At 46.1% G+C, this 12,942-nt stretch overlaps 1 protein-coding gene across 6 annotated transcripts in view; it reads left to right on the forward strand.

The window, feature by feature from the left end:
• Positions 1–12,942, forward strand: part of LOC126998185 (cAMP-dependent protein kinase catalytic subunit 1) — a 73,817-nt gene that overhangs the window by 32,423 nt on the left and 28,452 nt on the right. For 2 of the 6 annotated variants that reach the window (XM_050859636.1, XM_050859635.1), the window contains exon 1: positions 3,733–4,493. The exons of 2 other annotated variants lie outside the window; for them this stretch is intronic. In XM_050859636.1, the coding sequence (XP_050715593.1) occupies positions 4,157–4,493 (337 nt within the window). In that variant the 5' untranslated portion in view covers positions 3,733–4,156. Of the gene's footprint in view, positions 1–3,727; positions 4,494–12,942 lie in introns of those variants that run through there. 2 more of the 6 variants (XM_050859634.1, XM_050859633.1) reach the window with 2 other exon arrangements.

The following is a 12,942-nucleotide window of genomic DNA, read 5'->3' on the forward strand; positions in this document are numbered from 1 at the left end:
AAGGAATGCGAAAAAGAGGCGTTAATCACGAGACAGGTAAGACAGCAAGGACAGGGATTGAGGTGACAAAGGTGAGCAGTAATAAAGACAAACGAGGCAGCTGTCCTAGATTTTGGAGCCTCAGAAGGGGAGGAGAATAATCTGAAGGCCATATCTTCCCCTCGCGCCCTTTATCATTAATGGGACGCAAAAAGGGCAGCATCATGGCGGGGAGACGATCTTGATGCTTGAGTGCTAAGGCCTCGCTTTAGGGGAAGGACACAGCCACCCACGGAAACGGGTGACAGGGCGTGAAGGTAGCCAGGCACCCTTCAGAGTAACCCCCAACCCTGTCGACTCCTGCAGGGGGAAGCTGGTGATGGAGAAGACGGATGAAGAGGGAGAAGGGGAAGGGGGAAAGAAGATGTAGTAATTGGAGAAAAAGTTATAAAAAATAGGAGCAATGCAAATAAGACAGTGATAAAAAGAGAGCATTAAGAAGAACAAGAGGAACAAAAACAAGAAGAATTTGAATTAGAAGGAGAAAAGAAGTATAATAATAATAGGGAAAAGAAATATTAGAAAGAAGAACAGTAAATAAACAGACTAATATGAACAAGACGAACAAGGAAAAGAACAATAAGAAGATGAACAAGATAAAATGATGAAGATGATGGTGACGATGGAGGTTAATTAATTCCACACCTGGACATAGATAAGGAAGTAGATGGAGATTATGAATTTAGCGAGGAGGCAAGATGAACATTATATATATTCGGCAAGTTCCTATTCTCAGCCTCCGTGACGTCAGCACATAAACAGAAGCACTCGTACCAGTCAGTCTCGGCGTGGCATTTATAAACATTTGAACAGGTCGGGGAGGAGGCGGAGGAGGAGGAGTAGGAGGAGGATCACGTGACGCAAGAAATCCCACGTAGAAGAATCGAAATATTTTTAATGCATTCCTAAACCTTTGTATCTTCGTAGTGTTATATTCTCCCTTCTTATGTTATTGTATTCCCACTTAAACCACGAAGGGGAATCCAATCCCTTATAGCAATTTCCTAAACCCTTAAAATGATTTCCTGACATCTTTTCGCTTTACTAATTACGCTATTTATAAGTACTATGTCATTACTCACACACACACACACACACACACACACACACACACACACACACACACTCGCCTATCCTCACGTTCACCCTCTGGTCACGTGTTCACTTCCCCTTCTCCCCCCTCCCCTCCCCACCTTACACCCACATCCTCCCCTTCCCTTCCCTACCCTTCCCTTCCCTTCCCTTGCCTTCCGTTCCCTTCCCTTCACTCTTATCCCTTCCCTATATGTCACTAACCACCCCCTTCTTCCCCCTCCCTCCCCCTTTGGCACGAGTTTAAAGTCACCCTCCATCTTCTTCCCTCCTCTTCCTCCTCCTCCTCCTCCCTTCCTATCCATCTTTGCCTATTCTTCCCTTTCTCTCTCTGTCTCCATTCTTTCCTCCTCCTCCTCCTCCTTCCCTCCACACATTTTTTGTTCTCCTTTTCTCTCCTTCCCTCCTTCTCATCTCCTTATCCACCTCTCCTTCACTCTCCTTCCCTTTCCTCGCTCTTAGCCTCCTCCTCCTCCTCCTCCTCCTCCTCCTCCTTCATTCCTCTCCATCACTCTTAATTCCTCTCCACCTCCAAATTCCCTCTTCTCCAACTTTTCCTCCGACACCTACCTACTTCCTCCTCCTCCTTCTCCTCCTCCTCCTCCTCCTCCTCCTCCTCCTCTTTTTTGTCTTTCTACTCTCTCCGGTCCTAGGTTAATGACTTTACCCTTCTCTCTCTCTCTCTCTCTCTCTCTGTGTGTGTGTGTGTGTTCAATCGTTATATTTTATTTGAGTTATTCCTATTCCCTTCTTTTCTTCCTTTCTCTCTCCTCCTCCTTTATCTTTCTCTCCATCAATCATTTTTTTTCCTCCAACCCCTTTCCTCCCCTTCTGCCATTTTTTCCTCCCATTTTCCTCCAGCATCCTCTTAGTCATCTTTGCCTAATTTTGTACCTCCCTCCCTCCCTTCCTCTCTCTCTCCCTCCTTCTTCTGTCTCTTCTCTCTCCCTCTCTCTCTTTCTCTCTCCATCGTCATCAGTTGTACAAAGTCATTCAAGTTCAACTATTTCTCTCTCTCTCTCTCTCTCTCTCTCTCTCTCTCTCTCTCTCTAATTAGGAAGGTAAGATTTCACCTCCATTTCCTCCATTTTTTCCTCCTTTCTCTTCTCTCCTTTCCTCTTCCCTTACCCTACTTCTCTCCCTCTTCCGGTCCCCCCTCTCCTCCTCCTCCTCCTCCTCCTAATGTCTATAATTAATTCCCTTTTAATTTTCCTTTGTTATCTTCTGTTTATTCTCTCTTCCTTTCTTCCTCCTCTTTATTGCCTCCGTTTTCGTCGTATTCGTCACCTCTATCCTCCTCCTCCTCCTCCTCCTCGCCATATTGTTTTGGAAGGCTAATTATAAGGGAGTCTGACGTAGCAGGGAGAGGTTGCTGGCAGTCTCTCTCCCTTCCCTCCCTTTCTCCCTCCCTCTCTCTCTCTCTCTCTCTCTCTCTCTCTCTCGCTCTCGCTCTCGCTCTTTTATTATTGACAACACTGAGATGAGAAATGAATGAATGATCTTTTTTAATTCAATAATAATAATAATAATAATAATAATAATAATAATAATAATAATAATAATAATAATAATAATAATAATACTGTTGTAACAAAATCAATAATAAAAATAAAAGTGATGATGATGACGATGATGTTGCAAGGTGTGATCGGGCGGCTTACCTGTGTCGGGTTGAAGGTCACCTGTTGTAGTAGAAAGTGCTTTGTGCTAGCGGCCGGCGGGATGGGTGGGGAGGAAGGTAGAGGTGGATGGAGGGTTGCGTAGGGAATGGAACCGGATTGAAGGGCTGGGATGATGGGGGAGGGGTGGGGAGGTGATGGGGTAGAGGAAGGTGATAACTGATAAGAATGGGAGGAAGTGAAAGGGAGAGGAAAAGTATGAATGGGAGAAGATGGGAGGGAAAGGAGAAATAAGAATGAGGAGGAGAGGAAAAGGAGAGGAAAAGTATAAATGGGAGAAGATGAAAGGGAAAGTATAAATGAGAGAAAATGGAAGGAAAAGAAGAAATAAGAAAGAAAGGAAAGAGAGAGGAACAGTAGGAATGGGAAGAGAGGAGAGGAAAAGGAATGCATGAATAAGAAAAAGAGAGGAAAGAGGAAAAATAAAGAAGTGGAGGAGAGGAGAGAAGAGGGAAAGGAGAAAGGATACAGTGAAGAGGAGAAAAGAAAAGGAAACAAGAAAAATAAAGTGTAGGGCGTGGAGGAAGGGAAAAAAAGAGAAGATGAGAGAGATAGGGAGAAGGGAGGGAAGGGAGAGTAGAGAAAGGAAGGGAGACGAAGGGGCAACGATATAAATTAGAGAAAGAAAAAAAGATACATTAGTTAGCGAGTTTTGAAGAGAAGAATAAGGAAGGAGGAGGAGAAAAAGAAGAGAAATAGATAGAATAAGAGAATGAGGGAAGGAGATAAGACAGGCGTAGAAGGGAAGAAGAGAAAGAAGAAGAGGGATATGCAAAAAGAGGGGTGGGGGGGACTCGTGTTAAGGGCAGGGGTCGGGGGCTTTAGATGGGGGAACAGGTGGGAGAAGGAGAAGGGAAGGTGGGCCAGGAGGGGGCGGGGGGGAGCAGCAGGTGGCACGGGGCATAGGGCAGGCGGCCAGTAACTCTCGTGCCCTCGTGCCAGGCTCTCCTTCAGCGGCTCTCTCCTTCGTTAAAACCCGCACTCTCCGCCGTTCGTGTTCGTGCGTGGGTGCGTGTGCGGTAGAGTGCGTGTGCGTGCGTCCATACCTGAGAGTTCGCAAGACTACCGAAGCGCCAGTCACGTGTGTGGAGCTCGTGTGTGTGTGTGTTTGTGCGTTATCTGGAGAGGACCTGAGGTATTGTCTCCAGCATCTTCAGGAGGACTCAAACAACCCGAAGGAGAGTGTGAGAGTCCCCTAAAAGCCACAGTGTACCCCGGGATGTAGCACCTGAGCATCCTTAACCCCCGTGGCTCCGTCTATGAGCAGGATGGAGGGCATGGTGAGCTGATAGTGGTGACAATTCCGTGGTGATCATAACGCTGACGGAGTGGTGGCGACCGTGGTTATGCGGCTGTCCGGGGGCATCACCACCCCGCCCCGCAGCACCCCGGAGCCTGTAGGAGCGGGGGGCGGCACTGGGGGGCGGGCGGTGTCCATACTCTCCCGCCTCACCATCAGCAGGGCGGGCAGTAGGCGCTCCAGCAGTAGACGCACCAGCAGGAACAATGCGTGCAGCTCCCCGAACCGTCACGGCCACCACCTCACGGCCCCGCACGAGAAGGATGAAGGGGAGGGCGTGGGCGAGCAGGAGGGAGGGCTGGGTGTGAAGAACCTCCTGCAGTGGGCGGTGGGCGTGGTGCAGAAGATCCGGCACCCGTGGCTTGACTCACCTCCCCTTACCTGTTAGTACACACCCGTCTGATCACCTTACCTATGCTTAATTAACACCGAGTACACAGGTATTATGAAGACACGGAAATTAACGATCTATATCTAATCTTATTCAGTGGCCATCAGTAATTTCCCAACCATTAGCTCACCTGTCGAGTCACCTTACGTCACCTTCATCAGCACCTTCGAGTACACAGGTATCAGAACACGGAATCAAACCACCTCTCGCTTAATGGTATTCAGTGACGGCCGGTAATTTGTCACCTGCTCAGTCACCTTACCTTACCTTACCTTAATGATCTCACCCTCAATCACACAGGTATTCTCCTCCCGAAGTTGACCTCTCTTTTGGACACTCCTTTGATATCTGTTCAGGAGCAGTGAGTAGCGGGCTTTTTTTATATATATTTTTCTTTACGCCCTTGAACTGTCTCCTTAGCTGTAAAAAAGAAAAAAAAATAATGAACAATAAAACACTATCTCCCTCACCTCTATAAACCGTTCTAATCATACTCCGTGTCAGTCAGTAATTACACAACCCCACACACCTGTCCAGTACCTTACCTTACTTTACCTTGCCTTTATTGTCTAACCTTCAAGCATATAGATATTAAAACAAGGAAATAATCAGTTTATCTTTAATCGTATTCAGTAATGGCAGCAGTCACCTATTAACACACCTGGATGCTCACCTTTGTCATCACCTCACCTTGATTATCCAACCTCCAATCACTCAGGTATTAAAACAAGGAAATAAACACAATCTAACTCTATCTCACTCACCTCCATAAACACCTTAATCAGATTCAGCGACGGAGTGTAATTAAGGAGGAAGATCACCTGTGTTTACCTGTTTACCTGTGACCTCTAGTGTTACCTGATGACCCCGCCGGGTGGACACAGGGACCGATGGGCGTAGCGGGAAGCCGTGCAAGTGTGGGGGTTAGCATTCCTAGGGTTGGCTGTCTGTTCCTTTCTTCCTGTCTATTATCTCTTCCTGTTTATCTTAATATTTCTCCTTTTGTTTTGTTTTGCTGTTTTCTTTCTCCCTTCTTCTAAGTCTCTCTCTTTCAACCTCTGTCTTCTGCCTTTTCTCCCTTCTACTAACTCTATTTCTCTCCCTTTCTCCATATCTCCATCTTCCTCCCTTTCATCTTTTCTTTTCACTTGGTCATGTATTCTTTCCTCCCTACATTATCCCTTCTCCCTTCTCCCCTCTTTCCTCCCTCTTCTCTCGCCATTACTTTCTTTTTCTTCTCCCTTCGCCCTTTTTTCCCCTCCCTTTCTTTCCCTCTCTCTCCCATGGCTGAGGTCCACACGCTTATGAATGTTCAAGGTGACTGATAGACTACATTCATTCACGCTTGTTCTGGTGGTGGTGGTGGTGATGGTGTTGTGGATAGGTTGGTGGTGGTGTTATTGGTGTTGTTTTGTGTGGGTGGGGAAGGCGCGTGTGTGTGTGTGTGTGGGTGTGCGTCTATAAAAACGTACATAAAAATAGTCACTTCCGTTGCTATGTATACGGAAGACAGCTTAGAATACCCTGTTTACACGCACATTAAAACAGCCCGTGCGTGTATGTGTGCGTGTGTGTGCGTCGTGAGTAATTTGTGTGAGTCATGAGGTGTGATGTTTGGCAGTGGGGTGCACGTCTCAGTAAACCGTCGGGGTGGTGATGAAAGTGGTGGTGGTGGTGGTGGTGGTGGTGATGTGACCCTACGTCCGTTTCTTCAAGGGTATTTACACAGTGCCAACGAGAGAGAGAGAGAGAGAGAGAGAGAGAGAGAGAGAGAGAGAGAGAGAGAGAGAGAGAGAGAGTTGTTTACCTCCCCTTCATTTTATGCCTCGCCCAATGTTTTTCTTCCTTCTCGTCCATTATGTTTGTTTACCCTTGTTTGTGTTTCCATTTTCCCTTGTTTATTTTAAGTCATTGTTTATCCCCCTTTTCCCTCTCTTGTTTGGGTTGTTTTCATTTCTTCTATATTTTTCTTTTTTACGTTATTGCTATTATTCATTTCCTCTTTATTTGTTTGCTTTTGTTTCCGTCATTCCTTTCTTCTTCTTTTTTGTTTTTGTTTTCTTCATTTCATTTTTTGTTTGTTTGTTTGTTGGTGTCATCTTCATTCCTTGCTTTCGTTGTTTGCTTTTCGTTATCTTATTTTCTTGCTTTTGTTTTCTCTATTCCTTACTAGTGTGCCGGATTTGCGCACTAAGGCATAGCTCCACGCTGCCTACACCCCTCAGTAAGACAAGACATCATATTAACACAAGCAATAATTAGAGAAAGAAACAGAGTGGCGGGCGTTGAAAAATATGTATACTGAAGTTAATAGGCTTAGGGTGACGGATCTGAGCATCGAGGCAAAGCGCACTACTTCTGTATATACCTTGACTGTCTCCCCTCGTTACTGTGGTGATGAATGAAGGGGTCGTCAGGGTCATCAGTCATCCGTTGCCGCTTCCCCTCTCTCCTCCCTTCCCTCCCTCTCTTTGCCCTCCCTCGCTCAACCACTCCTTCCCTTCCTCCATCCCCCCCTCACCTCCCTTCCATTCCTTTGCCCTTCCCTCCCTCCCTCCCTCCTATCTTACTCACCCTCTCCTTTCCCCTATCTTTTCCCTCTTCCCCCCTTCCCTCCCTTTGCCCTCCCTCGCTCAACCACTCCCTCCCTTCCTCCATCCCCCTTCCATTCCTTCACCTTTCCCTCCCTCCCTCCCTCCTATCTTGCTCACCTTCTCCTTCCCTCTTTCCCTCCATCCCTTCCCTCTTCCATTCCTTCCCTACCCCCCTCACTCCTTCCCTCCGTCCCTCACCCCTACTTCTCCTCCCTTCGTCCCTAACACCCCTACCTTCCTCCCTCTCCCTCCCCCCCCCTCGCTAATATGGACCACACGAGACTTTAATTACCTAGCGCATTTTTTTTTTCTTTTCATCTCGTAGTGACCCGCGCCGGCGACGAGGAGGCGAGAGTCCGCTCATATTTAGGTCATATCATAAAGGTCACATATCACTAAACTGCCTCCACCCCTCCCTCCCCCCCCTCCCCTTCACCCCTCCCACACACACACGCACACATACACGCACACACATACACGTACAGTCTTTCAGTCTCTCACCAGGGATAGGTTTAAGGAAGAAGGGAATGGGGGAATGAAGGAAAGGAAAGGGGAAGGAGGAAGAGGGGAAGGGGACACACACACACACACACACACACACACACACACACACACACACACACACACACATACACACACACACACAAGACACATACAGACACACATACACGTACCGTCTTTCAGTCTCTCACCAGGATAGCTTTATGGAAGGGGGGGGAAAGGGGGAAGGAAGGGGAAGGGGAGGAGGAGGAGGTGGTTAAGCTCATTGTGGAAAACTCTACGGACTTGTTTTGCCGGGTTTACATTTGACAACCTCTTCTTTACCTCTCATAGTAATAATAATAGTAGTAGTAGAAGTAGTAGTAGTAGTATCAGGGTTAATAGTATGTGTAACAGCAAAAGTAAAGCATAAAGTAACCTTGAAACACCTTATCAAGAACGCAAGAATCATAACTCCACTTCAATATCTATCCATCTATCTATAACCGCGTGTCCTCCGACCTCATCTCCCACACCATCACCAAATCAGGCAATCACTCAACTTTTATAACCTTTACCGGGGCAATGTGGGCGAGGAAAACATCGTGGGAGGAGGAGGGAGGAAATGAGGGAGTGCGGGAAGGCAAGGAGTAAGTGGGTGGGTGGGTTAGTGGTTGGAGGAGGTGGCCTAAGTTATCCCAGTAAACACCTCCCCGCTGTTATGACGAGGAGACAGGGAAGGGACGGGGGGGAAACAGGGAGAGGAAACGAAGTGGAGAGATGGAACGGGAGATTGAGGGAAGGGAAGGGAGGGGTGATAAAGGAAGAAACGAAAGGAAACGAAGAAAGGGAAAGGGAGATGAAGGGGAGAGAAGGGAGGAGAGACAGTGAGAGAGAGGAAGGGAAGTAAGGAAAGGAACGAGAGGGGAAATGAGGGAAGAGACAGAAGGGGATGGGAGGGAAAACTAGAGAAAAGAGAGAGACGAAGGAAGAGAAGGAAAGGAAGACGAGGGGAAGGGAGATGAAGAAAGAAATTGAAGGAGAGAAAAAGAAAACTAGTAACGACCAACCATTTCACACACACACACACACACACACACACACACACCACCTCATACCTCTCAGCACCAAGATCCATAATTAAGGTCATGTCAAGCCTCACCCAAACACACGAAAAGCAAGACCCGTTGATCAACCCCGAACCAAGACACGTCCGCTTAGGGAGGCCACAGGAAATCTTTTTCTCTCCTTTTCCAAGCTTGTAAAATTAAGTGACATATTGAAATTTACCTTGTTTTTGTTGATTTTGGAGAGAGAGAGAGAGAGAGAGAGAGAGAGAGAGGGGCGGGGGACGTTATCTGTGTGTGGCATAATGTGGGCGTTTCTCTCTCTCTCTCTCTCTCTCTCTCTCTCTCTCTCTCTCTCTCTCTCTATCTCTCTCTCTCTCATCATTAGCTCTTGCCAACAAATGAGAGAGAGAGAGAGAGAGAGAGATCGTGATGTCATTTTAGGTGTTGACAGACGTGTGAAAATATGTGAGAAGAAGAGGAAGAAGAAGAAGAAGAAGAAGAAGAAGAAGAAGAAGAAGAAGAAGAAAAAGAACGGAAGATGAATTCAAATGACTCACTTTTTTTTTTTTCTCATTCATTTTTACATTATCATTTTTATGAGACAAACCAGATGTAGATTCAAGGTCTCTCTCTCTCTCTCTCTCTCTCTCTCTCTCTCTCTCTCTCTCTCTCTCTCTCTCTCTCTCTCTCTCTCTCTCTCTCTCTCTCTCTCTCTCTCTCTCCCTCGCTCGCTCTCTCTCCACTCATTATCATCAAGGTCATCTTCTATTTTCCTCTCCTCCTCCTCCTCCTCCTCCTCCTCCTCACTATATTATCTCTTCTTCTTTCCTCTCTTCTTCTTCTTCCTCCTTCATCTCATCCTGTTCTCTTTTCCTCCCCTTTCCCCTTTCTTCCCCAAGGAGAGGAGGAGGAAAAAATGAAGGAAGAAAGGAAGGGAAAGAAGTTAGAGTGAAGGAAGGAAGGAAGAAGAAAGAAAAAAATAAACAGGTGAATGAAGAGTGAAGAGGAGGAGGAGGAGGAGGAGGAAGAGAAGAAGAAGAAGGATGACCTCTAACTCTACCTAGTGTCTCTTCGTGTTTGTTGTCTGAGAGAGTGAGGAGGAGGAGGAGGAGGAAGAAGAAGAGGACGAGGAGGAGGAAGAAGAAGAAGAAGAGGAGGATTGCGTAGGAGGGACTTAGGAGCCTCACCCAGTCCATCTTCCCAACACACACGCACGCACACACACACTGACCCTCTCCCCTCCTCCTCCTCCTCCTCCTCCTCCTCCTCCTCTTCACACGCCACCTCACAATGACAAAAGGAGCAGCGACAGCCCTCACAACTCTCTCACTCACCCATAGATCCCTCTCTCTCCCTCTCCCTCTTCCTCTCTCTCTCTCTTTCTCTTTTTCCCAATACACCCTTGACCCTCCTCCTCCTCCTCCTCTTCTGTCTCTCTTCTTCTCCTCCTTTCCTTACCTGTATTTATCACTGTTTTCTTTCTCTCTCTCTTTCGCTGTGTTTAGAGTGAATAGAAGGAAAGGAAAATAGAAAAGAAAGAAAAGGTCCCAACGAAAGGAGGAGAGAAAGAATGAAGGGAAACGAAAAGAAGCCGAAGAGGAAATGGAAAAAAAAATGAAAATAAAAAGCAAAAGAAGAAACAGGGAAAATAAAATGAGAGGGAGAAGGAAAAATGAGAATGAAAAGAGCCAAAAGAAACAAATGAGGAGGATGGAATAAAGTGGAAATGAAAACAGGGAATTACAATGAAAAGGATAAAAGGAAGGAAATAAAAAAACAAAGAAATCCAAAATAATACTCCACGTCACTTATCATAACATCAAAGCGAAACAAATGATAAATAAAAGAAGCCAAAGAACGAGGGAAGGATAAAAGAATAAGGTAAAGGAAATAATAAGACCCAGACCCGGCCTAGCGTGTGTGGGAGTAAGCTTCCTCGCAACGCTGGAATTTGTAATCAGCAGAAAGGCTTCGTCGGGGCGTGCAGGGAGCGTTTTGGGGAGAGACGTGTTGCTCGTGTTAAAGAGAGAGAGAGAGAGAGAGAGAGAGAGACGAAGATAAAAAGAGAAAGAATGAAAGAAAAGGCAGAAAATTTGATATGGAAGGAAAGGAAAGGAAAGGAACTAGAAAGGAGGAGAAGGATGGAAAGGAATTGAAGGAAAGGAGGGAAATAAAGGGAGGAAAGATAAAGAAAGGAAAGGAAAGGGAAGGAAGAGACGAGAGGAAGGAAGGGAAGGGAAGGGGAAAGGCGGAAGATAAGGGAAGGAAGGGAAGAGGAAAGGTAGAAGATAGAAGGGAAGGGGAAAGAAAGGAAGGGAAGGGCAGGAGTGAGGAGAAGGACGGGAAGAGGAGAGGTGGAAGAGAGATAGATAGAAGGGAAGGGGAGGAGGAGGGAAGGGAAGGAGATAAAAAAAGGAAGGAGGAGAGAGAGCGAAAGTTTAAAGGTCACTGCCTCCTCCTCTGGCCTTGTTTCCTACCTCCTTGCTCTCTCTCTCTCTCTCTCTCTCTCTCTCTCTCTCTCTCTCTCTCTCTCTCTCTCTCTCCCCCTTTCCTCTTTTTTTCCTCCCTCCTCTTCTCCTTGTCTTCCTTCTCCTCGTCCTGCTTGCCTTGTCTCCATTTACGGCCTCCTCCTCCTCCTCCTCCTCCTCCTCCTCTTCCTCCTCCTCCACTTCTTCTCTTCCACATTCTCTTACTCTTAAATATTTATCTTTTCTTCAGCATTCTTCTCAATATTTTTTTCCTAATTTCACTTTCTATTTTTTATCTCACCTTATCTCCACACCTGTTCACCTGCTTATCTGCTTACCTGTAGTGTTACCTGTCTACTATACCTGTCCGTTTCTCGTTAATCTTTTACTTTCTTTTTTTATTCAGTTTCGCGAAGGCTTGGTTATTTGCTAAGTAGTGATGCTTCTATTAATATGGGTCATTTAACTTCACTAATTTTTCTTGCTAATATATTTTACCTAGTTCCCCCTTCCCCTTTCTCCTCCCCTCTTCCTTTTCTTAATTTTCTTTTTTTTCCTTTTCCCTTCTCTTCTTTTCCTTCCTGCTTTCCTCGTCTCCATTTCCCTCCCTCTTCCTGTTTTTTTTACTATTCTTAACTTTCTTTTTCTTTTTTTCCCTCCCTTCCTTTCTTTCCCCTTTCCTTTTTCTTCTTTCCTTCTTTTCCTTCCCCTTCCCTCCTTTCTTTTTTCCTCTTCTTAACTTCCTCCTCTTTCCTTCCCTTCCCTTCCTTTTTCCTTTCCTTCCTTCCTTCCTTCCTTCTCTACAAATATGAATCATCTCACTTATCATCCCTAACATAATAATTTACTTGCTTTTTACCTGCCTCTCTCCCTTCCCTCCTTCCCTTCCCTTCCCTTCCCTCCTTCCCTTCCCTTCCCTCCTTACCTCCCTTCCCTACACCTCTCCCTTCCCTCCTACCGTCCCTCCCTCCTTACCTCCCTTCCCTACACCTCTCCCATCCCTCCTTCCCTTCCTCTCCTCCCTTCCTACCATCCCTCTCACCTACCTTCCCTCGCTCCTTACCTCCCTTCCCTATACCTGTCCCATCCCTCCCTCACCTATCTCTTCCCTCCCCCCTTCCCACTCCTTCCCTCCTCCCTTCCCCCATCCTTCTCTCTCCTTACCTCCCTTCCCTATACTTCTCCCATCCCTCCCTCCTTACCACCCCTCTCATCCCTCCTCCCTCCTCCCCCCCCCCCTCCTCACCTCATTACTTCCATAATATGCTCTTTCGTAATACTTTCAAGATGATTAGACGATCCTCCACCTCGCCGCCGACACAAGAACACTTATTACCTCCTCCTCCTCCTCCTCTTCTTTACTCTTCCATATTTTTTCTTCTTCTTGTTTAGGATACATTTTTACCACTTATTTTTTTCACTTTCTTACTGCTTTGATTTCTTACTTTCTTTGTTGTCTTTTCTTACTTCCTTGTCCTTCGTTGTGTACCTAAAATGCTTCCTCTTAACTGTCCTTATTCCTCCTCCTCCTCCTCCTCCTCCTCCTCCTCCTCCTCCTCCTCCTCCTCCTCCTCCTCCTCCTCCTCCATAGGGTAGGTTAGGTTAGGTTAGTAGAATCAAAAACATCACCAACAGGAAGAAGTAAGGTTGAGAAGGAGGAGAAACAGAAATAAAAGGAGAGTAAGAAAAGGAAATAAGGTTGAACAGGAGTAAAAAAGTAATAAAAATAAAATAATAAAAAAGTAAAAAAGGAAAAGGAAGTAAGGTTGAAAAGGAGGAAAGAAGTAATAAAATAAAATAATAAAAAATAAAAAGGAAAAGGAACTGAG

This window comes from Eriocheir sinensis, chromosome 13 (assembly GCF_024679095.1).
Source record: "Eriocheir sinensis breed Jianghai 21 chromosome 13, ASM2467909v1, whole genome shotgun sequence".
Taxonomy (NCBI): domain Eukaryota; kingdom Metazoa; phylum Arthropoda; class Malacostraca; order Decapoda; family Varunidae; genus Eriocheir; species Eriocheir sinensis.